General features: G+C 43.7%; 1 protein-coding gene across 1 annotated transcript; it reads right to left on the bottom strand.

Annotated features, from left to right (window-relative positions):
* Positions 1-1,227: 1,227 nt before the first annotated feature.
* Churc1 (churchill domain containing 1) lies at positions 1,228-18,488 on the bottom strand. The gene is made up of 4 exons (XM_052185612.1): positions 18,375-18,488; positions 10,664-10,799; positions 7,584-7,654; positions 1,228-1,400 (listed from the first exon to the last, which is right to left on the bottom strand). The coding sequence occupies exons 1-4, from the start codon at positions 18,411-18,413 to the stop codon at positions 1,308-1,310; spliced, it is 339 nt and encodes a 112-aa protein (XP_052041572.1). The 5' UTR covers positions 18,414-18,488; the 3' UTR covers positions 1,228-1,307.
* Between the last annotated feature and the right edge of the window lie 8,753 nt (positions 18,489-27,241).

Consider the following 27,241-nt stretch of genomic DNA (forward strand, 5'->3'; position numbering starts at 1 on the left):
TTCAAATGATTAAAGCTGTGTCCACTAGGAGCTCATCTGACCACCCCTAGTCCAGTGGCTCTCAATCTGGGGTTCTAGATCCCTTTGGGGTGCACAACCCTTTCACAGGGGTCATATATCAGATAACCTGCCTATCAGATATTTGCATTAAAATTTTTAACTAGCAAAATTAGAGTAGAAAGTAATATTGAAAATAATTTTACGGTTGGGAGGGGGTTACCACAACATGAGGAACCGTATTAAAGGGTCACAGCATTGGGAAGGTTGAGAACAACAGCCTTCATCACTGTGGCTTTTGTTCGTGTGTGTGTGTGTGTGTGTGTGTGTGTGTGTGTGTGTGTGTTGGGTTTTGTGGCACACGTGTAATTTTTAAAAAATCACGCTCCCACCTTCCCAGGAGCTCCGCCTGCGCTCCTGGCTAGGCTCCAAGATCAGCCGTGGAGGTCTCACTCAGCTCTCACTCAGCTCTCACTCAGCTCTCACTCAGCTCCGCCAAGGGCCAGCTGGCTATCTTTCCTGGGCGCTTCCATCACTCCCCCTAGCCCCTCCTGGCTAGCTTTGCCAAGCAGCCACCAACCACCTGGACACCCTCTTTCTCCTTCTGCCTTAGCTCCTCAGATAGAAAATACTAGACAGTTTTATAATTTTAAAACTAGCCAGATAACTCTATGGCTGGGCAAAGAATTTCCTGCCCTAATCCTATCAGCTAGCTTATTCCAGCCATCTGCAGGTGACAGAGGCGGCCATTTCCAAGCCCCAAGATCTTACATGGCTGTTGCATCCTCTTGTTCCAAAGTCCACCAAAAAACCTCTTCCTCTCTCCGTGCATGTCCCTTCCTCCGCCTCCTGGGACCTGGAAGTCCCATCTTTTCCCTTTTGTCCAACAATTGGCTTCCACCTTTTTTATCAACACAATCAAGAACAATTAGGGAATCAATACTTCCCTCTACAAAATGCTCTAAGTTCACTGTGTGGCATTTCTGCCCCATTCTGTCATTTACTTTTCAAGGAGTCCTGGGTTCCTTTGACAGGAAACTAAGATCTGAGTGCAGAAGTGCTTTGGTTCTAGTTGTGTTCTAGTCAAATAACCACTAGCAAAGACGTCTCACTCCGGCTGTGTTAACGCATACAGGGGACTCTAGCAGAGCAACTCAACTCCAGGAAACAACAGTACCCCAAGTTACTTTTTCATCCAAATAGGGAAGAAACATAAAACATACAAACAACTTTCATTATTAGATAAACCATTACGTTTATTGCTATATTTTAAACCAACCCAACATAGTTACAACAGAACCACAGGAGGCTTAGAATAACAGAGCCATTTGTCGGGGATCATCAGGGAGAATACTGATAGTATCTTCAGCTTTGCCACACAACAGACACAGCATGGTATATTCCTAGAACAAGACAAAGTGCAAAATTACTTCAAGGGACAGAGAGAAAGATGTTCTATAAACCACTGCTCAGTAAAGCTTCCCTTCAAACTGCCACTGATAATCCTCCTGTACATTAGATTCTTCAAAGCCTATCAGCAATGCTTTAGGTGTGCTCTATACTCCTGGAGCCCTTTGTTTATGTAAACTCTCACCCCATATACAAGAATGGCTTACACACTGAAGGATATGGCTAATTCTTGGCTTAAGAAAGTATACATATTTAGCTTAGTGCTTCTTTAAAACTAGCGAAGATGTCTGGGCTGGGACTGCATGTGGCTCAATTGGTAAAGTACCTGCCTAGCATGCACAAAGCCCTGATTTTAATCTCTAGCACTGTACAAACTGGGCATGATGGCACACAACTGTATCCCAGCACTTGGGGGATGGAGGCAGGAGGATTAAGAGTTCAAAGACAGTCTGGGCTCCAGGAGGCCTTGCTTCAAAGAAATAGAAAATAAAACAAAACCAAAACCACACCACCACCACCAAACACCAAACCAAACCAAAACAGAATAAAGGCTGTGAGGTGGCTTAGTGAGTGAAGGGACCTTGCTGTGCAAGCTTGGTAACCTGAGCTGATCCCAGGAACCTACATGGTGGGAGAATCTACTTCTGAGAGTGGTCTTCTGAACGCTACACGGCCCAACGCAAACATGTATATATTGTGTACACACACACACACACACACACAGAAAATAAGTTAAATAACAAAGCAGATTGGACGTGTATTTCTAAGAACAAAATCTTGTTCTTAGGACCTTTCCTTTCCAGCATATTTATGCAACAGGAGGAGAAAAAAGAAACAGAATTCTCAAACTGAAAAACTATCTTTATCAGCCCTAGGAAATAAACAAAAGTGCATTAAATTCACTAGCATGCATGCCTCATACTTGAACAGTTAATTGCATGAGACTTCATCTATTTAAGGGTCTAAGAAGTTTCATGGATCTGGTATGTAACAAGTGTCTAGACTGCCAACAGAAGGGAATTTATTTTAAGCACAATTCCTTAGGGCAAAGTCCTGTTCTGACAGTTATCATAGATGTATTTCCTTTAAACTTTTTTATTTAAAATATTTTTATTTTGTTTACAAAAACAAGTATCTTTGTTGAATGTACTGGTGCCTCCCTGCACACTTGATGTTGCTATTGCTAGCTGTCTGGAAGTGAATCAGTCAATCAGTCTCTTGGGTCTGGACAGTCACTAGAGAAGGCTGCCAAGCTCTACAGAGACAGGGCAAAAAGACTCTAAAGGAGACAAGTTCCTTTCTATTTCAACTGACAAGTCTAGACAGGCAGCAGACTGCAGACAGCAGACAGCATGCTTCTTAAAGACTGTTCTTGAATTAATCAATCGCCCAGCTGATTGGCTTTCAGTGCTGGAGGTTAAGTCTGAACTTTGTACACACTAGGCAGGCAATCTTCCACTGGGCTACCTCCCTGCACTCCTGATTTACAGTCTCCTCTATGCGCCCAGCAGAAATACCTGCAGGCTAACGCTTACAGTATAGATACCACGCAGGAGCATAAAATACAACAATAATCTACACCACAAGGCATTTACTGTTGTCAAACACTGTTACTGCTTGAACCCACTAGACATCACTGTTGGGATGCAGTCTCTTACTGGAAATGAAGATGAGGTAACAGAGTATGACGGAGAATATTTCCAATCACATACTAGGCTGAGGCAGGAGAATCATAAGGCTGAGGTCAGCCTGGACTACAGAGCAAGGCCCTGTGTCGAGAGAGGGGGCTGGGGTGGGGAGGGAGGGAAGGAAGAAGGGAAGACCATGTGAAGCTGCACACATGGCTGAGTTCTGAGTGAGAACGCAGTTCAGTTGCAAGTGTGCTTGCCTTGAAAGCATCAAGACTAAGGTTTAATCCCCACTACGGCGCAAAACAAAATCTAAACAGCAACAAAATAAAAATGTTTGCTCAATTAAAAAAGGGAGGGGACTGAACTGTCACCTAGCCTAATGTCTGCCAAGTCTCTAGTCAATGCTTCCAAGCTTCGAGATGTTCTGCACAGTGGCCAGTCATGAACAAGGAAAGAACACACCATGACCTTTACCAGACCAACACACATAATATGGGGAAAAGCTGATACAATGTATGATACAACCTGGTAATATATTAAATTAGTGAAAATGGTCATCGTTGTACCCTTTGATTTATAGGCAGCCTCAAATGCAAATTTCATTGTAAGTCAATGATTTGAATTCAAAAGCAGTTTCCCATGGGAGTAATATTATATATGTGGCAGTCAGATTCCCAGGAAAATGCCCAAGTCTTTTAAATTTGCACTATACAAAGACTGTGGACTCTAACCACATGTTAGAGTGTTTCTGTGGGAAAGGATGCCTAGATTCTAGGCTGAGATGCCAGGGACAGGACTGTGCTGAGATGAGGACCTTTTGCCAAGCTGTCTAGGTGGGGAGACCCACGGGCTCCAGGTACTCATAGGAGACTCAAAATGCTACGGGTCAGGGTCTGGAGGAAGGCTGGATCTGGCAGAATCTGCCCACTGTGCGCCTGTATCTTCTGCTCACTCAGAGGCCCTGCTCTCTACCCTACTTCTTTCGATCCTGTCCTCTTTCCTGGCCTCCTGAGGGACAGAAGACTATCTCCCATCCCCAACACCCCGAGGCGACACCGAGCACAGAAAGGCTTTTGTCACAAGAGGTTTACTACCCTGTGTGGCATATTTTGCTGTTCTCTTACTTTACTCTCTGGCGCCCCTGTGGTCTTCCCTCAAGACACAGAAAAGAGAATGAGAGAAACAAAGCAAAGAAGCAAGCAGAGATTATTTTAAAAGAAAGGGGAAAAGACAGTCAAGCAGTATGGACTTCAAGAGTAGAGATGCTTAACAAGATGATGGTTAAACCCAGATCTGGAAAAGATACTGAGCGAGCTGGAGAGGGGGAAGCACAGGACTGGGACAGGCTGCAGACAGCCTATGACAGGGCAGTTTTAATCAATGGAAATGAAGGCATTTTACAGGGAGTTCAGAGAAACAGGGAAAGAAGGGCTGGCTAAGGAAAGATTCAAAACCAAGCTTGTGGAGCAGGCCACTCTCTCAGCACTTGGGATAAGGCAGGGTTCCCAGTGCTGCACAATGAGACACTCTCATAAAAGGAAAAACAAAACAAAACTATACAGGTGAAAAAGCAAAAAGAAGTAAAAAGTTGCTTCCATAATGGGTCACAGAAGAAGCTGAGTGAACAAGTTTAAATTATTTTTAACAAATAAGAACTAAGTATGTGGGGCTGGAGAGATGGCTCAGCGGGTAAAAGCACTGACTGCTCTTCCAAAGGTCATGAGTTCAAATCCAAGCACCCATATGTTGGCTCACAACCATCCATAAAGAGATCTGACACCTTCTTCTGGTGTCTGAAGACAGCTACAGTGTACTTACATATGATAAATAAATCTATAAATAAATAATATCTTCAAATAGTAAAAAAAAAAAAGGCCTAGCCCTATTAAAAAAAAAAGAACTATGTTTAATATAATTTTAAAACATTTTAAAAAATTATGTGTATTTGTGTGTGTGCTCTGGTTGGGAATATGTAAGGACTGGGCCTGCAGAGGCCAAAAGAAGGTACTGCGTAATACATATAATATAAATTTAATATAACATTTTCAATTTAGAAATGATGCTGGAGGCAGTACCAGTGATCGTCCAGGAAATGATGGAGAGCAGCTCTCAGGAAGGGAAGGGGAACCTCCTGCAGGGGGCAGGAGGGAGCAGATGGTTGTGAGCCACCATGTGGATGCTAGGATTTGAAGTCAGGACCTCTGGAAGAACAGTCGGTGCTCTTAACCACTGAGCCATCTCTCCAGCCCCAGGCTGCTGTTGAAACACTACTTCATATGGGGTCTGTCTGGGAAATCTGGGGAGGGAGAGAGGCTGGGCCAGCGCCAGCCCTGGGGTAAGGATCACTCTGCTGTAGCAGGGATGCTAGGAAAGGCCCACGAGGAAGCCTAAAGAACACTGTAAACCATCTACCAGGTGAACACCGGATGTGTGTTGAGCAGGTGCAGATGTTGGTAAAATAAGATTGCAGGCAGAGCACAGCCTAAGAGCTTCCGTTTCCAGGAGGAGTGGTAATGACCTAGTCACTATGACTACAGCCACCTTCCTTTTGCCTTTTCTTGTTTTTACCCAGAGCAATTTTGGGGGCCGTTGGGAGGTGACTGCACTCAGTCACAGAAAATGACTGGACTTTGGTCTCACAGAAGTGCTTTGTACAGCTGTCTCAGGACATAGGCAGGCCATCTCAATATCCAGTCAGGGGTTCTAAAGACCTCGTGTGCACTCAGGAAGAAGGCTGCAAGCACTCACTTCCTCTCATAAGAACAGAGCTAGGGTTTTAAGCCATGAAATGGTCACTTTCTTTGGCCACTACTATTCCCTGAGCCATGGTTTTCCTCTAAAATTCAGACATTAAAGAGTTATGGTCAAAGTGTTTAGATCACACCCTGGCACATGTGACTATGTTCCTTTTTCCCACTTACATGATGAGTGTGGGACTAGAGACGGCTCAGCAGTTAAAGGCTCTCACTGGCTGTCCCTGCTGCTCTTGTGGGAGACCTAGGTTCAGTGTCCAGCACCCACACCAGCCGGTTCATGCCACGTGTGGCTCCAATTCCTTATGGAGCCAGGGGGGCTAGTGCCCTCTTCTGGCCTTCGTGGGTACCAGGCACAAATGTGGTAGACAATATACTGCAGGCAAAATAATCATACACATAATAAAATAAGTAAAACTTAGGGGCTGGAGAGGTGGCTCAGTGATTAAGAGCACTGGCTGCTCTTCCAGAGGACCTGGGTCCAATTCCCAGCACCCACTGACAGCTCGCAACTGTAACTCCCTGACACCTTCTTGGGGCCTCTGTGGGCACTGCACACATATGGTACATACACATACATGCAGGCAAAACACCCCCCCTCACACACACACGAAAGTAAAACCAATCCAAAAAGAAAAAGAAAATTAAGTAAAGACTTAAAAATATCACATGGAGGTATTATGTTATTTTATCGTTTTACTGCAACTGATTAACTTTTATCTTCCTAAGTAAATACTATCCAAATTTGAATGACTTCATAAACTTTCCCTTGACGGTGAAAGTCCTAACAGATATTCCTAACAGGAAGTTCACACAGGGCCAGTCTGAAAGCTTGAAAACAAGTCCTGAGAGAAGCCTTGGCCCCAGTGTGTCCAGAGCCAGGCCCACTGCTGTCCGGTTTTTCTTCCTGACCATCAGACCTGTGAATGTTCAGCAACTGTGGGCCTACACCAGGGGCCAGAGTTCTTCACATGCTCTCCTGACTACAAGAAAATATAACAAATCCCTCGTTCTCTGGTGGTTCTGCTTTTATCCTCAAATCTTGACATAGCCATCTTGAAATTTAGATGGCTTAACAAATTAAAAAAAACAACTTACTATACTTGAAACCAAAGAGTTGCTCAAATCCGCACAGCAACAAGAGCAAACAAAGACAGCCTCCTTGCGAGACTCATACCCTCCAAGAGGATTGGACAACACACCAATTCACTCTGTAGACCAGGCTGGCCTCCAGCTCAGAGGTGTGTGCTGCTACTGCTGGTACTACCCAGTAGCCAACACTTGAAGTAAGCCAACTGTGTAATTCCCACAGCATTTGGAGAAAAGGTTCCACAACAGTAATCTCATAAAAACTTGTAATGGCAGACTAGAGAGATGGCTCAGCAGTGAGGAACATTTGCTGCTCTTACAAAGACCCAGGTTCAGATCCTGCCACCCACAAGGTGACTCACAACCATCTGTTCTATGGGGACACCTCACATTGTACACATACACACACACACACACACACACACACACACATCTTTTTTTCTCTTAAGAACCCACAATGGATTAATTAAATAAAATGACAGGCACAGGGCTGGAATGTCACTGTAAAGCACACATTTTGATTTGTGACTCCTGTGAAGATGCACAGATCCACCCACCTTTAAAGTTTCCCAGCATGCACAGGTAAAGACAGGGGTGGGCTCCAGTAATAACTGCTAACACTTCATTACAAAAATTATGTATAGATGCTTTAGAGTAGTTTTAGTCTTCGTCTTTCCTCAACAAAACCCATGCACATATGTACCTGAAATTCGTCCATGATGCTGAATGTATACTCGTGTCTGGCTACCACATGATGACAATTCTTACACAGATCTGCCAAAACAAAGACACTTAATGAAGTCTGGAGAAGTTTGTTAAAACAATGAAATTTCTATTCTCAGCAATAGTACTTTTAGAGGAATTTTAACTCTGTTGCATTTAACACAGCAGGAGACCCATTAGAATACTGACCTCAAGAAATCCAGACTCTATCACAACTTTACATAATTAGGATCTGAACTCAAGGGTTCACTGTGCACATATTAATCCCCACTGAGCCGGGCAGTGGTGGCGCATGCCTTTAATCCCAGCACTTGGGAGGTAGAGGCAGGCAGATTTCTGAGTTCAAGGCCAGCCTGGTCTACAGAGTAAGTCTCAGGACAACCAGGGCTACACAAAGAAACTCTGTCTCAAAAACAAAATCCCCACTGAAAGGTCCCTACAGACAGCAGCAAGCGGGGACTCAGGTGCTGTTTACTGACTTGTTTACTTGAGCGGTACCAGGGACCAATGCAGAGCAGGCACGCTACCTCTGACCTACACTCCCCACCTTCTTGTCATTCCCAAGTCAGGGTCTCACTAAGCTGCCCAGGCTGACTTTGAACTCACTCTGCAGCCCAAGCAGGCCTTGACCCGTCACTCTTCTGAGTAGCTGGGACCAAGGTGGCAAGACTGAGTAAAGGTGCTTGTCACCAAGCAGCTAGGATAAAAGGCCTGTGCCACCAAGTCTAGGACTGTGTGGTCTTTCTTTCTTTCCTTCCTTCCTTCCTTCCTTCCTTCCTTCCTTCCTTCCTTCCTTCCTTCCTTTCTTTCTTTCTTTCTTTCTTTCTTTCTTTTTTTGGTTTTTCAAGACAGGGTTTCTCTGTGCAGCCCTGACTGTCCTGGAACTCACTCTGTAGACCAGGCTGGCCTCGAACTCAGAAATCCACCTGCCTCTGCCTCCCAAGTGCTGGGATTAAAGGCATGCGTCACCACCGCCCGGCTCAAGGACTGTGTGTTTTTAAAAGTGTGAACCCATCTAGCAACGCAGAAGCTGTTATTCTCAGGAACGACAGTAAGTGTACAGTTATAACCAGGGATGAAGAAAACCAACTGTGGGGGCTGGAGAGATGGCTCAGCGGTTAAAAGCACTGACTGCTCTTTCGAAGATCCTGAGTTCAAATCCCAGCAACCACATGGTGGCTCACAACCATCTGTAATGAGATGACACCCTCTTCTGGTGTGTCTGAAGACAGCTACAGTGTACTCACATATAATAATGAATAAATCTTAAAAAAAGAAAAGAAAACCAAATGTGGTCATGAAAGTGAATTTGAGGTAACAAAAAATGATCTACTGAAAACAAAAACCATGTAATAATTGATAAACTGTGGCTATTGTGTGCCAGATACTGATACTCTTTTTTTTTTAAATGACTGAGACATTTTATTAACCCAGCATCCTTTGTTCTAATGCTTCTTGTTGGCAGCTGCCACCTGTCCAGCGATCCTGTCCAGATCTTTCTGTCCCTGGAGAGATCTGGACAGATACTCTTTAAGAACATTTTTTTTTAGCTATTCCTGTAATCTCAAATTCACTGAGATATAATATTATTTCCACTTTGTCAGGAAATAAAGGCACACTGTGGTTAAGTAAACAGATAACTACAGAGATAGGAGGTTTCGGGCCAGAATTTTTAACCTAAGAATGTGATTCTTACTCACTATACCCTGCTACCTTGAAAAAAATATATCTTAAAGGGGACACAGGCTTAAAAAGGGAGGCAAAAACACCTTTTGGAGTATTTTTAACTGTCTGAGCCTATTCTAAGAGCTTGATGCTTTTCATACTTGTCTTAAAAATATTATCAGCACACTTGTTCTTTATTCATATTCAGAACATACCAAGAACCAGAAGAAAAACAAAAGAGACTCAAGAATGTCTGGGTGCTATCATGTCCACATAACATGTACATGTGACATACACATAACATGTTAATACATATGACATGTACACATACCATGTTAGTACATATAACATGTACCTATGACATGTACATATACCATGCACATTCACAAGAACTTCTCCGTGCTGTTCTCAGAGTGCTTTCTCTGCATGTTTTTCCTAGGGTTGAGGATGGGAACGTCCAGTGATAAGAGCAAGGGAAGGAAGCAACAGACGGACAGTGGGACAGGAGGCCAGAGCAGGTGAAAACACAGAAGCAAAGCTGGAAATACCAAAGCACGCCAGGTCATTCAGCACCAGGGAAAACAGCGCTACCCTGTGACACTGTCCCCCTCTCTTCAGCCCTGCTTGCCTTTGGCCCTCTGATCCTCCTCCTTCTACCCTGTGACACTGTCCCCCTCTCTTCAGCCCTGCTTGCCTTTGGCCCTCTGATCCTCCTCCTTCTACCACCTGAGTGCTGGGTCAGAGAAGTGAAACACTACACCAGGCTGACCTGACCTTTACGCCTACTGGATGGACCCCATTCCATTAAAAACCCATGAATCTGCCAGGCGGTGGTGGCGCACGCCTGTAATCCCAGTACTTGGGAGGCAGAGGCAGGCGGATTTCTGAGTTTGAGGCCAGCCCGGTCTACAGAGTGAGTTCCAGGACAGCCAGGGTCACACAGAGAAACCCTGTCTCGAAAAAAATAAAAAAAATAAAAAACAAACAAAAACAAAAAACAAAACAAAAAAAATCCCTGGCTAGTAGTAGTGGCTCAGGTCTTTAATTCTAGCACTTGGGAAGCTGAGGCTATAGAATGAGTTCCAGGAAGCTTGGGCTATAGAATGAATTCTGGACTAACCTGAGCTACAAATGAGATCTTTACAACTGGCTGGGCATGGTGGCACACATCTATAATCTCAGTGCTGAAGAGGCAGAAGCAGGAAGACCATGTTATCACAGCGTGGAGATGCTGGGTAAAGGAGGTCCTAACTGTATTTTCCTCTCAGTGACTTAGCAGTAACTATGCATTGTAACACAACACTGAACGTGCCCTCGGAACACCCACACAGCACACCAACTTCTGAAAGCTGATGCCTGCTAAGAGATCTGAATTTCAAAACAAACTCTACTTACGGTCATAGGTAACTATTTCTTCTCCATCTTCCTCTTTCAGGGATCTGTTGGTGATCAGCATAAAGTCTCTCTTACTGCACACGGCGCAGCCTGCGAAGTTCAGTAAGAATGACCCATTCTCCAGACAGGTGTTCCCCTAGAGGATGAGAACAGGAATTCTCTTACACTTTGGAACCTTTGGTGAAGCTGACCAAATGATTCAAAGTCTCTACAGGTCAAAGACACAGCCAGAACACACCTGCTCAAAGTACTTTTTTAAGTAACTAGCTTTCCTACAGAATCACTACTTATAAGGATACTTGATGCATATGTTAAGTCCATGAATTTCCAAGGACGACAAGTGTGTTTGCCAGAGTGGCGTGGGGCTGGGGATGTGGCTCAGTGGTAGAGCATTTGCTCAGGACCTGTGAAGCCTTAGCTGCGATCCCTGTATCACAGAGCAAACAAATGTAAGAGAACTAAGTCCAAATACTTACAAACAACAGGGAAAAACATTATTCCATACAAAAAGTAAATCGGAAATTTGTATTAGTATTTTTAAATGATACGCCAAAAAAACTAGAATTAAGGGCTGGAGGGATGGTTCGGTGGTTAAGAGCACTGACTGCAGTTCTGAAGGTCCTGAGTTCAAACCCCAGCAACCACATGGTGGTTTACAACCATCCATATGAGATCTGGCACCCTCTTCTGGTGTATCTGAAGACAGCTACAGTACAGTGTACTTAACATATAAACAATAAATAAATCTTTAAAAAAGAAACTAGAATTAAGTCAATCAAAACAGAAACCAATAAGTCACTACTAAAGGTAAGTGTACACACTGTTGAAAGGGCTTCTTCTCATGCCTTTGTTAATACCACAAACCAGAATCCGTCCACAGACATCAGCCTTTAAGAGTGTGTGTGTTTGCCAGGCGGTGGTGGCGCACGCCTGTAATCCCAGCACTCTGGGAGGCAGAGGCAGGCAGATTTCTGATTTCAAGGCCAACCTGGTCTACAGAGTGAGTTCCAGGACAGCCAGGGCTACACAGAGAAACCTGGTCTCGAAAAAACCAAATCCAAAAAACCAAAGAGTGTGTGTGTGACTGAGGCAGAGAAGGGTAATGGGTTCAACTGATCAGACCAACAGTTATGGCCAAGGAACCGAGCCTTTTGCTTTGGAATGGAGAAACTAAACATTCCTGGCTTAAAGAGAAATCTCTGCTAAAGACTCTATTAACGTGAAACTATTTTACAGATTATCCAATCCAACTAACTGCAAGCAACTGAATATTTTTATTTTTAAGAAATATGTGTTTTATTATGGGGGTGGGGCAGTGTGCATGTGCCACAGGTCATGTGTAGGTAAGAGGACAACTCTGTGGAGTCCTCCCACCTTTCTGTTAGTTCTGAGCATTGAACTCAGGTCATCAGGCTTGAACAGCAAGCTCCTTTATCCACTGAGCCATCTCTCCTGCCCAAGTGAGCAATTTTAATGTTAATGTGATATAAAAATCATTTCTCCAAAGCACCTGTGTACCCAATGCCATACTAGAGGGATGGCGAGCCAAATGTGCTTTTCTACACATAGCTCAGGAAGAGCCGCCTTGAACACCACAGTGGAGCCCTCCTGGTTCCGGCACCACAGTTAATCTCTCCCTTCTGAGGGTGTCTTACCGCTGTGTGCTAAGGGAGAGAACAGTTCTAGAGCAGGAACAAAGACACGACTATATAGTTTGGAGCGATGATGTCATAGACACCTTGACTTAAGATCCTTTGAAGGAAAAAGTGGATGCAGGTGTCCATGGAGGCCAGAGATCTTGGATTCCCTTGGAGCTGGCTTACAGGAGTTATGAGCTGCCTGACATACAGCTGCTGGGAATTAAACAAAAGCAGTAAATGCTCCTTTCCCCCTGAGCCATCTCTCCAGGTCCCCCAATCACACACCCCATCCCCGCCACCACACAAGGGGTTCTCCATTTCACCCTGCCAGCAATGTGTTGTTCCCAGTCACTCCACATCTTTCCAACCCTAGTTATTGAACATATTCTTTTTTTCTTTTTTCTTTTTTTTTATACTTTTCTAGTGATGTAAATGGAAATCTTATCTCGTTTTAGTTTGCTTTCTTCCAATGATTAATAGTCTTCCTGGAGCCATATACGCAACTGTTTCAGTGAGTATATATCCAACCCAGAAATTATTGAAATTCTATTTCATATGTTTATGAAGTGTCCAATCAAGTCTATTAGTCCCACTCTGTTTTACATAGAGTCTCACTATATAGCCCAGGCTGGCCTGGGCTGTTAAGGACACTTAGAAAATGTGATTTACATAAAATTCTGCTAAAGACTTGTAAAGGTATATATTCAAGAAGAAATGGCTAAAACTATGAAAATTAGACAGTAAAGATTATTAGTTTGATAGTATAGTATAAAATCTTATAAATCTGAGGGCCAGGCATGGTGGTGCATGCCTTTAATCCCAGCACTTGAGAGGCAGAGAGGCAGATCTCTGAGTCTGAGGCCAGTCTGGTCTACATAGTTACAGGACAGTCAGGACTGCACAGAAAAATCCTGCCTTCAAAAACCAAAACCAAACAAACAAAAAACTTACAAGTCTGAAAAAAACCTGAAACTACAAGGACTACAACATAAAACATTATTACTTCAGATTACACATGCCAATGTAGCGATAAGGTTTATGTCTGCTACTGTGTATGTTCTTTCAGGGATGTTTACATTAAAAACAGGGGTGAGGAGGCCAGCGGTTCAGCTTGACCGGGGAGCACTTACACAAGGCCCAGAGTTCAACAGCCAGTACCATGAAATGGGGTATGCGGTCTGTGCTGTGATTCCAGCACTCAGATAAGGAGCAGACATAGAGTCATCCTTGGCTACACAGCGAGTTCAAGGCTGGCTGAGATACCTGAGGCCCTCTCCTTTCCTCCCTCCTCCTCCCTCCTCCTCCCTCCCTCCTCCCCTCTCCCGGCTTGAAGGTTAGTGTGCTCTTGTCTTCCACTGGAATGTTAGACTGCTGGTTCCAGATTGTTCTTTTTTATATAGGTATTTTCAACCATAAATCTTTAAACTATAGTGTCCTTTAAGAAACCCTACTCATACACAACTGTTTCAGTGATTATATATTCAACCCAGAAATCATTGAAATTCCATTTAATTCTATTAAGACATTTTTGAGTACATGAACTTGGGAAGCTAAGTTTTAAATGAAGTATATAAAATGCAATTGTTATTAGTACATAACTAATTACAGATTTTTGCCTCTGATTCAATTAGCAGTTCATTTTTATGATACCATTGTGTCACTACAGAGTCTAATGCTGAAGAGAAATATATGAAACTCAAGTTTCATTCACACTGTGTTGAAAATATTTTGTTATATTCTTAGAAAATATAATATAGTTTTAGGTGCAATTGGTTTTCAAAATGCTTTTCTGGAAAAAGAAAATGCTTCACAACTGAGTTTTTAAACAGTTGGTTGGGGGTAGTGAGATGCTCACCAGGTAAAAGTGGTTGTGACTTGAATTCCATCCCTGAAAGCCAAGCTGGAAGATGAGGGGCTCCTGAAAACTGCCCTGACTACCACACTACCACACGCTCACCACAGCAAGTGCATCCCTCGCCCACACACAAAGTAACAATCACGTTTAAAAATCGGGTACAGGAAATTGGTGGTCTCTTTTCAAGAAAATGCATGCATGATTCAAATTCTCAGTGTAGTATAGGCCAGAAGGCTAGAACCTGCCCTAGCTTCTTTATTTTGGGGGTGAACACTTACACTACATGTAGAGGTCAGAGGTTATAACGGAACCTAGTTCTGTGCATTGTAGTCTGTGAAAAACATCTACCGAAAGACAAGTAACTAAATATCCCTTTTTGTTTACTGAAGAGCTTCCTAACAAAACCAGCCTGGTGTACAGACAGTTCCAAGCCAGCCAGGGCCATGTAGAGAAACCTGCCTTTTTGTTTGCTTTTTTCTCCTTCTCCAAGACAGGGTTTCTCAGTGTAGCCCTGGCTGTCCTGGAACTCAAGAGATCCACCCACCTCTGCCTTGAGTTCTGGGATAAAGCATGTGCCATCACCCACCAAGTTTCTGTTTCTTTCTTTCTTTCATTCTTTTTTTTTTTTAATTAGTGGATGATGGCTTCTATTCTTTAAAAAATGCCATGGTGAATACAACATACAATTGTAATTTAAAATAACAAAATAAATCTTTAAAAATATATGCCATAGCTTTAATGATTCCCAGTTAATTGAAAGAAGAATCCCTGGTTCTGGAAAAAGAGTTCTGAATTTAATTAACCAAGGGATTCTAAATGCCCACTTCTATTCTAATAAACAAGACTGTACTGAATTCTCCTTTAGAGTTCTCCATTCTGTGTCTCAAGTTGCATTGGGAACTTTCTTAATGTCTACCCACTAGTTATTTCTGAATATCTTCTCCAATTCCAAAGAAGCACTTAATTCTTTCTCAGGACAGCCCTGTAATTATTGAAAACAGAATGGAAGCTGGGGGAAGGCTCCAGAATGGCACGCTGCGGCCTTTCCAGTCACTTCTCTGTCCTTTCTCTTCAGCGCCGACAGTCTATCTCTCTGCTTATTCCAGCTCTTTGAGGATGCACACTTACATGTGGAGGTCAGAGGACACTTTGCAGGACTTAGTTCCTCCCTCCACTGTGTGAGCCCTAGGGATGGAACGCAGATCGGCGGGCAAGTGCCTTGACCTGCCCGGCGGCCATCTTGCCAGCCCCGTGCATCTCCCTTTAATCAGTTTATCAAGGAATAAAGTTCTCTTGCTACTTCTGTGGGCGGGGGAAGAAAAGAATGAACAGACTGCCTCTCTTTTTTAAAGATAAAATGTGTTGTGTCTTTGTGTCTGTATGAGTGATGGGTGCAGCGCCTGCGGAGCCCAGAGGAGAGAGCCGGGTCTCCTGAGCAGAGCTGAGGCTGCTGTGAGCCGCCTGGGAGAGCGGTGGGAACGGAGCTTGGATTCTGTGCTGCAGCACTAAATGCTCTAGACTTCTGAGCCACCTCTCTAGCCCCGAACTACTCTGTTAATAACCTCCACCGGAGGTTATTAACTTTTCCCTCATGGTTCCCAGTGTGCAATGGACATCATTAAGACTCATAAAACCCCTTTCTAGATAAAAAAAAAAAAAGCATGAACTAAAACACAATATAGAAAAATAACAAAAGCAGAGACATGCAAAATAACAGCAGAAATACCAGGTAAGTAAAAAAAAAAGCACTTCTTACATTCCAGAGGCTTCTCCCCCACTTTTTGTTGTCGAAAGATTTATAGTTAGCTCATGTATATCAATGCCTGCCTGGTCCTATGGAGGCCAGAGGAGTTGGATCCCTTGGAACTGGAGTTATAGGCAGTTGCTGGCTGCCACGTGGGTGCTAGGAACTGAACCTAGGTCCTTTGCAATAGCACTAATCACTGAGCAATCTCTCTGGCCCCTTACATGACCACTCTTGATCATACTGTTTAGCAGCCATCAATACAATGCCTTTAGAGTAACTTGTTTCACCAACCAGGAAAGTCTTACTGTATTTTAGTTTGCTTGACTTAAAGCTGCACTTCATGTGTTCTTTTGTTTGTTTGTTTGTTTTGTTTTTTGGATTTGGTTTTTTCAAGACACGGTTTCTCTGTATAGCCCTGGTTGCCCTGGAACTCACTCTGTAGACCAAGCTGGCCTCAAACTCAGAAATCCACCTGCCTCTGCCTCCCAGAGTGCGGGGATTACAGGCATGCACCGCCACTGCCGGGCTATGTGTTCTTTTACCAACATTGTCAGACTAAAGTTAGACTGCTGTATCTGATTCTAGTGCCCCCACTGCTGTAATTCTGGGTTCCTTAACCTCTGCCCTACTGATATTGGGCATACAGTCCTTTGTTTTGATGGCTGTCCTGTGTTTTGTAGCATGATACTTGGTCTCTACCCATTCCATGTCAAGGAACGCCTTCACTGTGACAATCAAGTGTCTCTGGATCCAACACACCCCCTGGGAGGCAATCCCCTCCCACTCAGAGCTCCTGCTCTATGCTAACTCACACTCACAACCCTGCCTTAGAACATTCCCTTGGACGCGAGTTCTGCTCTGGCCCACTATGGTTGTGAGGCACCATGTGGTTACTGGGATTTGAACTCAGGACCTTCAGAAGAACAGTCAGTGCTCTTAGCCTCTGAGCCATCTCTCTAGCCCCACAAATACTGAACTTACATTCTTATACACACTGCCAGGAGATATGCACGTGCATTTTTCTAGAATAAGCACTTCTGTGTCACTCCAGGGGACATTTAAATTTGATAATGAATGGCAATTATTTTATAAGCCAAAGTAGTTGTACCATAATGAAAATTCATCTAACCTAACAATCTCAAAAGACTTACATATCACTCACAAAATAAGCTTTATTTCTGTGAGGTTTTTGTTGTTTTTCAAGACAGGGTTTCTCAGTGTAGCCCTGGCAGTCCTCAAACTAGCTCTATAGACGAAGTTGGCCTTGAACTTGGAGAGCTGCCTGCCTCTGTCTCCCGAGTGCTGGGATTAAAGGCATGTGGCACCCCCCCACACACACACCCTATCACTCACAAAATATTAGGAGAGGGAACCATGAAGATGTTTTACCTTCCAACCAACACTAGGATCCTTCATCTTGCTATTTTCCTTCAGTTTCTTCCTCCTCTAAATCATCATCCAAAACCACCTTACCTGGATGGAAAACACCGCAGCCCCATTTCCGGATCAATCTTCCCTTGCACTAAGTTTAAATAGCAGTCTGTCAGTCATACTCCCCCAAACTGCAAGTTCATAAGCAGCCCACAGCCTTGGTAGTCACGCCTTCACAGACAGCAAAGCAATCTGTCTACACACATCAGTGCACAGTAACAAGTTCCTAAAAGAACAGTAAGAGTCAAGCCTCAAGCCCTCCTAGGCCTGAGAGGCGCAAAGACTTAAGATAAGGGCCGGAGGTAGTTCTGTTGCTAGAGTGTTTGCCTGGCAGGTACACAGCCTGGGTTCAATCCTCAGTACCAAGAAGGGAAGGGAAAGAGAACCGGACGGGACGGAGAGGGAGATCAAAGTCTAGTCTTGGCTCTCATACTTGGGCAAGTGACAGTATCCTCTTGGGTACCAGATCTACCATCCTCAAACCTGGGTTAGAACAAGAGGCTGGGGGTGGAGCTCAGCTGGTGGAAAGCTGGCCTACCACGCACCAAGCTCTCGGCTCTATCCCTAACATTTTATAAATTGAGCCCAGTGGCGCACGCTTGTAAAGCCAGCGTTCAGGAGGAATGTGGAAGGAGGATCGAAACTTAAAGAATTCCTCCTCAGCTACACAGGGAGTCTGAAGCCAGCACAGAACACCTGTCTCAAAAACGTGGATTCTAAAATGACCTCAGACGTTCATCCAGCGACAGAATTAGGTAAAAGAATGTCATCAAATCGAGATGGAGGATGAAGCCGGGAATGCAGCAGAACCCCTGAGGGGCTGCTGTCAACTAAGGCGGGTAGGTAATCCAGAGGGTTCCCCGTTGTCACCAGCAACACACGAACCGGAAGGACCGCTGACGTCAGCCACCAGGGAGGAGACCCGCGGCTGTAAGCGGGGTCACTGGGGTGACAGGGCTGCAGAGTGGGCCCGGGCCTGTCTAGGAATATCGGTCGAACGCCGAGCCTGCGGGAGGCTCTCCGCGCCCACTTGCTCACCCTATTGGGATACTCCTTCTCCACACAGTCCCCACACATCGTCACGCAGTTTACCGAGAACGTCCCCAGCGACTCCCGGAAGACGAAACCTCGCGAGAGTTGAGATTTCGATTGCCGCAAGCGTTCTAAGGACTCCACAGCTGGCTAGACGTCTCCGCCCATAACAACGGTTGTTAGGCGGGACGCACCGCGGTCTCCCGGCAACGAGGGTGGGCCAAGGACTGGACTCAAAAATCTTCAGATAGTGAAAAGATCCGAGGATTCAAAGTTGTGTCGAAAAGAGGAAGTGGCTTTGAGCCTGGGAGAACTTACAGTTCAAGAAGGGGCCTTCTTGAATTCTGATAAAAAAGGCGTACAGCAAAAAAAATGGAATTGTTTTTCTTGCATCCATTTACACCAGATTCAAAAAAACCTGAAAAGACAGTTTAAATACCATCTTGTGCTATAATAACAGATAAGACATCAGACTTCAGAGAAGAAGTAAGCTGGTGTTTGGGACGAGAGGCTCAGAGTGCTGTCGAGAACCTACTAAATTATTCAAATTAGATTCTTATCGTTCGCCTTATACAAAAATCAATTCAAAATGGATCAAAACCCATTATCTAAAACAAGAAACACTGAAACTTCCAGAAGAAAACATAGGGGATAGTTGTCAAGATATTGGGTTGAAGGGGCTGGAGAGATGGCTCAACCATTAGGAGCTCTAAATGTTCTTCCAGAGGACCCGATTTCACTTGCCAGAACTCACATGGCAGCTCACAACTGTCTGTAACTCCAAGATCTGACACCCTCACACAAACGCACATGCAGGCAATGTGCACAAAATAAAAGTAAATTTAAAAAAGACATTGCTTTGGACAAGAACTTTTTTAATAGCGCACCGACTAACACTAACAGAAACTAACCGTAAGTATCAACAGACTAGACATCATGAAAAGGTTTCTATTCAGCAAAGGAAACAATTAGCAGAACAGTCCACAGCATGGGAAGACATCTTTACCAGCCATATTTCAGACATGAGGCAAATATCTGGAATTTATAAGAATTGCAGAAACTAAATACCAAGGAAATAAAACTGCCTGTCAATAAATGGGCAAGTACTTTTCAAAATAAAAGACACACATGGCCAATGAGTGTTCAGTATCCTCAGTCATCAGGGAAAACACAAATTTAAATTATTTTGAGAAACCATCTCACCCCTGTCGGAATTGCTCTCATCAAGAAATCTGACAACAAATGCTGGAAAGGATGTGGAGAGAAAGGAACTGTCACTCACTGTTGGTGGAAGTGCAAATTAATACAGCCATTGTGGAAATCAGTTTGGATATTTCTCAAAAAATTAAAACTAGAAGTACCACATAACCCTGTTATTTCACTCCTGGGCAGTTACCCAGAACACATAGGGATATTTACACCCCCGTGTTTATTCCTGATTTATTCACTCTAGCAAAGAATTAAGATCAACCTAGTTGTCCATCAACAGATGGAAGGAAAATGAAAAACCTCTCTCTATAAAAAGCAGAGCTGGGCAGTGGTGCACACGACTGTAGTCCCAGCACCCGGGAGGCAGAGCTCTGTGCATTCGCGGCCAGCCAGGGCTACAGAGCGCGTTCCAGGACAGCCAGGGCTACACAGAAACACCCCGTCTCAACAAAACAGAAAGAAAGAAAAGAAAAGGAATACTATCCAGTTCTAAAGAAAAAAAAATGAAATCACAAAATTTGTAGGAAAATTAGTGGGCTTATAATAGTAAGCAAGGTAATACAATCTCGGAAAGGAACAAAAGCTGTTCTCCGTGATATGCAGAATGCAGTTGTTACCATTCTGTCTAAGCTCCGCCCCACAGTAACCTGGCAACAGCCAGGTGTGCCTGACTCACTATAAAGGGGCTACTTGCCCCCTCTTGCTCTTTTGTTCCTCTCTTGTTCTCACCTTCCTGCCTCTGCTCTGTCCTCTAGACCCTTTCCCCCTCTTCCTCCACGCGCTCACAGCCTGCCTCTACTTCTCTCTTCTTCTTCTTCTTCTTCTTCTTCTTCTTCTTCTTCTTCTTCTTCTTCTTCTTCTTCTTCTTCTTCTTCTTCTTCTTCTTCTTCTTCCTCTTCTCTGTCTCTCTCTCTCTCTCTCTCTCTCTCTCTCTCTCTCTCTCTCTTTCCCTTTCTCTGCTTCTACTTGACTCCCCCCCCACCATGCCCTGAATAAACGCCATTTGTGTGGCTGGTCCCTCAGTGGGAAGGGATGCCTCAGCAAGGGCCCACCTAGATACTTCCCCACCCTTCCCCCCCATCTGACCACACCTCCATAGAACATATCCCCCCCTCTTTATCCTTTTATAAACACATCAGTAGTCATGTGTGTGTGTGCGCGCGCGTGTGCGCGCGCGCGTGCACGTGAGCATTAATAAATGTGTATGTGGGTATAGTATTATATATAGGAAAGAAAACAAGAAAGTGTAGCAGTTAATTAAGCCGCTTTGCCTCCTGGCAGGTCTCTTGCTGCACCTGCCCAAGAGCTCTGGATTCGCCAATGAAAGACACACACACACACACACACACACACACACACACCAGCTAATTTAGATATGCTTTGCCTAGCTCAATGGCTGAGCACTTCTAAAGCTCCCCGTGGCTAGCACACATTTCCCTCCGGTATACCTGGCTTAACACACAAATGCAAACTGCAAGCTGCTTCTGGGAGCCTCCGGCACGCCCACCAGGACCGCTTTCCCTTTCCACCTACATTGCTGGATGATTTTTCTCCTACAGCTCTTAAATCTGATCCCTCTCCTCAGAGTCACGGTGACAATTCTCCTCCTCCTCTCTCCCCTGGTCAAGCAATCCAAAAGTCCGGCCCTGCTCCCTGCCCAGACATTGGCTGTACAGCAATTCTCTATTACCAATGGAAGCCAGCTGGGGGCAGGGACCCTCAGTCTGGAGGCACGATTTTGGGAGTCAAAATAAGACAAACCATTAGAACCAGTTCCCAACATCTCACTCTTTCTGCCCAAATTCTAAAAAGGCTCTTATCTCAGACATAAGTTGAACATAATCATAAAAATTATGAAAATTACAATTTATGATATACAGCTAATATCCAGTCCATCATATTTGTCAATTAGATAAAGTACTCTACTATTTATCCTGACTGAAAGAGTAATTTCAATACTCTTTCTATACCTGAATTATGTTCTAATTTTAACTTGCATTATCTGAAAAATATCCTTTCTGTATCATCTTCCTCAAGGCTAAACAACTCAAGTTTTATTATGAGACTATAACTAGTCTTCAACTGCATTAGAAATCTGAGAACAAACTAAATATTTACTGAATATATAGGAAGCACAAATGCATAGCTTACAAATCTTAAATTGTAGAGACAACTGATTACTTGGACACTCCCCAATTACTCAAGATGTCAGAGCATCACTCTTCAGCCTTCTGGCCCAGAGCCATCTGACAGACCTTAAGTGAAGCAGGAACTATGAAGGACTTGTTTACTCTGTATTGGCAGAGGGAAACCGTCGACTATCCTGCACTGTGTCCTTTCTTGGGCAGTATTTTTTGTCTGTAGATGAATAGGTAATTTTTGTCCAGTGGCTATTTTACCATAATTGGAGCAACTCCATATGGAGGTTTTGATGCTCAGTTTCTTCTTTGAACCAAGAAGGGAATACAGTTGGGAGCAGACATGTCTCTAGTCAAATGATCTTTAATAAGTAAATAATATAAAATGTCATATTCTGTGATTTCTGATGTTTTTGAAGAATATCTATATAAAGCATATCTGAATTGTTAAACCTTGACTACTCTTAGCTATTTCTATTTGAATATTGTCTATTTGAATATTGAATATAACTATATTAATATAGTTAGATCAGAATCTAATATAACCTTGAGTTGATTACCTGGCTCTTAATTTGTGGTACTTATCATGCTAAACAGTTTGTAATAGCAGTTATTAGAAGGACTGGGTCTAAGCCTTGTATCCTTAAATGAATTGCATAGGCACAAGGCCTATCTAAGAGTAACAATATGAGTTTCAAATTTTGTATCGATAAAAGAAATTCATACCAATGAAAACATTAAATCTGCATCAATCTATAAATTCTGTACCAATGAAAAATTATAACTTCACGCCGGACAGTGGTGGCGTACACCTTTAATCCCAGCACTTGGGAGGCAGAGGCAGGCAGATCTCTGAGTTCGAGGCCAGCCTGGTCTACAGAGTGAGTTCCAGGACAGCCAGGGCTACACAGAGAAACCCTGTCTCAGAAAATCAAAAAAAAAATAATAACTTCAATTAGTATCAATTATAAAGATTTCTACCAATATAAGATTGTGGCTATATAATGCTTTGCTTAAGAATAAATTTAATAATCCATCCCACCTATTTCCTTCCTGTTCAAAATTATGACCATTTTCAAGTTAACCCTTAAAATGCCAACCTATCTATAATTTATAAAATAACTATAACCAGACACCCAAACTCAAGGGGTAGGGATGACGACTCTCCTCAACTTCTTCCTGCTGATGACAAATATTCTTTAAAGGTGTAGGGGTGGGTAGGAAGGTTAGAAAATTTGGTTAGACATAAGAAAGTCAGCTTTAGTATTTGTTATCCAGTCTCCCTATGCCTAGGAGGCTCAGGGCTTGACTGAAGTTTTGATTAAATCTGTCTGAATGGTTGGATGAAGGGAAATCATCTGGAATCACCAGCTATTTCTGAAGATGTTTTGGAAGCAATTCTCTGGAAACAGCTTCAGGAGGCAGGGTTCTGGAAGAGCAGGTCACCTCAGCAGCCCCGAGGATGAATCTTGCCAAAGCTGTGCATTCTGCAAGATATGAATCTCATAACTAAAATTTTAGTACTATTAAGATATTTATTTATATGGATCGTACAAGGTGCACAGATAAATTAAGGCTGAATTTTGTTCCTTCTTTGAACAGGTAAAAGATACCTATCTTTTTATTAAAGTTCATTTCACCTTTTAAAACTAGTAGAAAAATGTAAAATAACACAAACAAATCAGACAGCAATTGAGCACACCTTTGATCCCAGGGCTTGGGAGGCAAAGGCAGGTGGACCTCTGAGTTCAAGGCCAGTCTTTGAACAGCTTTACAGAGTAATTTCTAGGAAATCCAGGGCTACACAAAGAAACACTGTCTCAGAAAAAATAATACACATAGCTCTCATTCTGTTCCTATTGAGCTAAGCTTATCAATGCAATTCTCTGAATCCATCTTTAATGTTTGTTTTCAAAGTTCAATGAGAGCTTTTACATTGTATTAGTCATTATAGCTATTTTATTCAATTCTATAGATCTTTATTGAATGTGTTTGATGTATGTGAGGAACTGCATGGTTCAGAACATGAAAAAGACACTGCTTTTGTGCTCTCCAGACCCTTACAAAACAGTCAGAAACAAAATGAGCCCAAATGCACATAGTGACGTCCTGGCAGGCTGTGATGTGGGGTACAAAGGGGAGAAGCTATTCCGAGGTAAGGGATCAGGGCCTAATTTGTACCTGTGCTGGAGAGCTGACTCAGAGGTTCAAGAGCACCTGCTGCTCTTGCAGAGGACCTGGGCTCAGTTCCCACAGGGTGGTTGGTTCACGAGTTCCCCGAGATGCTCCCTGTTCTGACCTCTGCAGGCACCGTGCACACATAGGATGCACATAAAAAAAATTGCACCTTGAAGAATGTGCAGGATTTCAAGAATCAGATATTATCGAGCCAGGGGGTGTAGCACAAGTTGGTAGAACATTTGCCTAGCATGCAGAAAGCTCCTGTTCAGTCTTCAGTACCACATACACTAGGTGTGGTGTCACACGTCTGTAATCCTGGGCACTCAGGAGGATCTGAAGTCCGGTCATCCTCAGCTACACACAAACCTGAAGCCCATCTTGGTTGCATAAAATCCTGTCTCAAAACCGAACAGAAATTACAGATATTTAGATGGATATTACACGTGTGTGGGTGAGGTTTGCACGTTTGTTCTTTTCTGTAGTAAAGAGTCACTGAAAGGTGAGGAGAAAGTGCTACCAGACTTGTGCTCCAGGATAATTTCTGCAGCTATTTGTTGGAATGGAACTGGGGAAAGTTGAAAACAAGAAAGACAGATACCAAGAGGAACCACTAGGGGGCGATGAAAAGCTTTCTGCCTCTGTATCAGTAGCTGCTGTATAGGATGTATAAAAGACGTATAAAAATTGACAGGAGTAACACAAAGCATAACATTTGGTATGAAGTGGTTGTGTGTTTTAGGGGCACGAAAGACAAAATACAAAATTACAGGTGTCTTTTTTTTAAAAAATATTTATTTATTTATTAAATGTAAGTACACTGTAGCTGTCTTCAGATGCCAGAAGAGGGTGTCAGATCTCTTTATGGATGGTTGTGAGCCACCATGTGGATGCTGGGATTTGAACTCATGACCCTTGGAAGAGCAGTCAGTGCTCTTACCGGCTGAGCCATCTCTCCAGCCCCTACAGGTGTCTTTTTACTACCCAGAATGCCATTATATCTAGTCAAAATGATTAATGGAGGGGGCGGGGCCTCCTATAGTCATGGGAGGGAAGGGGGTGGGGGGGTGGGGGGGAGTGGAAGGGGGTGAGGGGGGTGGGGGGTGGGAGGATAAAGATCTAAGGGCTATCCACCAAGGGCCTCCATTCAAATCTCGTCATGTTCAGGAAGGGAGATGTCAAGTAAGACTAGAAGGGGGGGGCGGGGTAAACAAAACCAGAAATTCAAGTTTGATTAGGGTATTGGGGACATAACTAAAGAAGACCTGAAGGTGACAGGTGGAGGACAGGGGAAGAGAGGCTACAAGCACGGGGGCTATACCTATACCCAGAGCAATCAACAATTGTGCTATGAAATGAGCAATTTTTTAAAAAAAGAAAAAACCTTTTGTTTTCTTTCACTTATTCATAACTGTATAAAACAAAGTTTGAAGAAATCATTGTTTCTATCGCATAATATTCCCCCTTCTCCCCACCCTCTGGGTTATTGCCCTACCCATAGTAATCTTTTAAAAATGTGACCTCAGTTTGTATGCCAAATAGATGTAGAGGCTACAGTTTATGAATGAGATTGTCTCTCGGTAAATGGAATTGATTTAGGTGAATTTAAATGTTAAAATACTCGATTTTCCCAGTCCAATTGCTGACCGACACCATTAGACAAGAGCACAGCTTTCCCTAAAGAGGACAGTTTGAAGCTCCTTTTCCATTTTATCTTACGTTTGGTTTGTTGAGACAGAGTCCTACTCTGTAGCCTACACAGGCCTGGAGCTCAATAACTCAGCTGACTTCAAACTCATGGTGATCCTCCTGCCTCAGCCTTAGGAGTGCTGGCATTACAGGTGAGAACATCTGGCTTTTTTTTTTTTTTAATTTGTGTGTTTGTTTTTGTTTTTCAAGACAGGATTTCTCTGTGTAGCCTTGACTGTCCTGGCTCTTACTCTGTAGAACCAGGTTGGCCTTGGACTCACAGAGATCCTCCTGCCTCTCTCTCCCGAGTGCTAGGATCACCACCACACAGCCTATTTCAAAAAAATTTTAATAGAAAAATGAATATATAAAACTTATTACATGCCTAAGGTATAGGAGTTTTAGACTCTTGAGTCTCTTCTTCGTTCCCCCCCCCCCCCCCCCCCCCCCCGTAAGACTTATGATGCACAAAGTGGCAATAGTGCTGTTCTTTCTTAAAAGTGTTAAAGTGTCTCCACGGCTTGGTGGTAACATTGTTAGGACAGTTTCACTGCCTGTTCCGGGGAAGGTATTCGTCATTCTTTCCATCTTCTCAAGGAAAGTGTGAAATAAGAGTCCGTGGCTGTCCTTACCTGCTATCACCTTACTACGCTGGATGACATGGCGGCCATGCTTTGTAAGAGAATGCTCGGTGCAGTCACTAAGCACAGGTGGACGTGGCTGAGCACCTCAGAGCTGGCGGCCTCAGCCTGCGGTGCAGCTCAGTGGCAGAGGAGGCCTCGGGGGGCGGGGGGGGGTGAGTTTAATCCTAGCACCAAAACTGAAGGTAGGATTAGACAGACAGACAAAGCCATTTGGTTCAGTGTGGCTTCCTTCCGAGCAGTGAGCTAGGCCTCCTTCCCTCCCGGAGGCTGCTTTGAGAAGCTCGCTTCCCCTGTTCCGATGAGCTGCAGTGTTTCAAACACACACGTTTAGGAGATTCCGCCCCATTTCCTTTTGAGTACATTTTCTTCGGCTCTCTCCACCGTGATCACGTCTATGCAGACTTTTCTCCTAAATGGTGTGTGAATTGGAGTGGATTTAATCAACAAAACACAGTCGGGTTTTACATGGGATTTTATTGTGTGGGCCCCTCGCCCTGCTGCAAAGTGTACCCCAAGGCTACAGGAGCCCTCAGAGTAGTTTTCGTTTTATTTTAATCCTGTCTGTATTATCTCTGTGTCCTGTATTGCCTCTGAGGGAAGCGTTTGGAATTGTTGGAGTATTTGCGGTACTCGCTAAGAGCCTCCTGTTTTTCCTATGGAAAAGGGTCAGCAGGGAAACTCCTACAAAGTGATTCAGTCAAAAGTCAAAGGAATCTAGAGCCGAGGGTGGGGCAGAAAGGAGTGCTGTTGGCTTCAACTGGAGAAAGGTGATTGTCTTTGGGAAATAATGCGATTTTAGAGTTAAGAGGGGGATTTTTTATTGTTTGTTTTTAAGATTGGTTCTCTCTGTGTCTCTGTCTCTCTGTTGTGTGTATGTGTGTGTGTGTGTGTGTGTCAGAGAGAGAGAGAGAGAGAGAGAGAGAGAGAGAGAGAGAGAGAGGTCTAAGGACGCAAGAAGAGGAGAAGAGGGTACTGGATACCCTGAAGATGGCGTTACAGGCAGTTGTCAGATGCC

Source organism: Apodemus sylvaticus, chromosome 6, assembly GCF_947179515.1.
Source record: "Apodemus sylvaticus chromosome 6, mApoSyl1.1, whole genome shotgun sequence".
NCBI lineage: Eukaryota > Metazoa > Chordata > Mammalia > Rodentia > Muridae > Apodemus > Apodemus sylvaticus.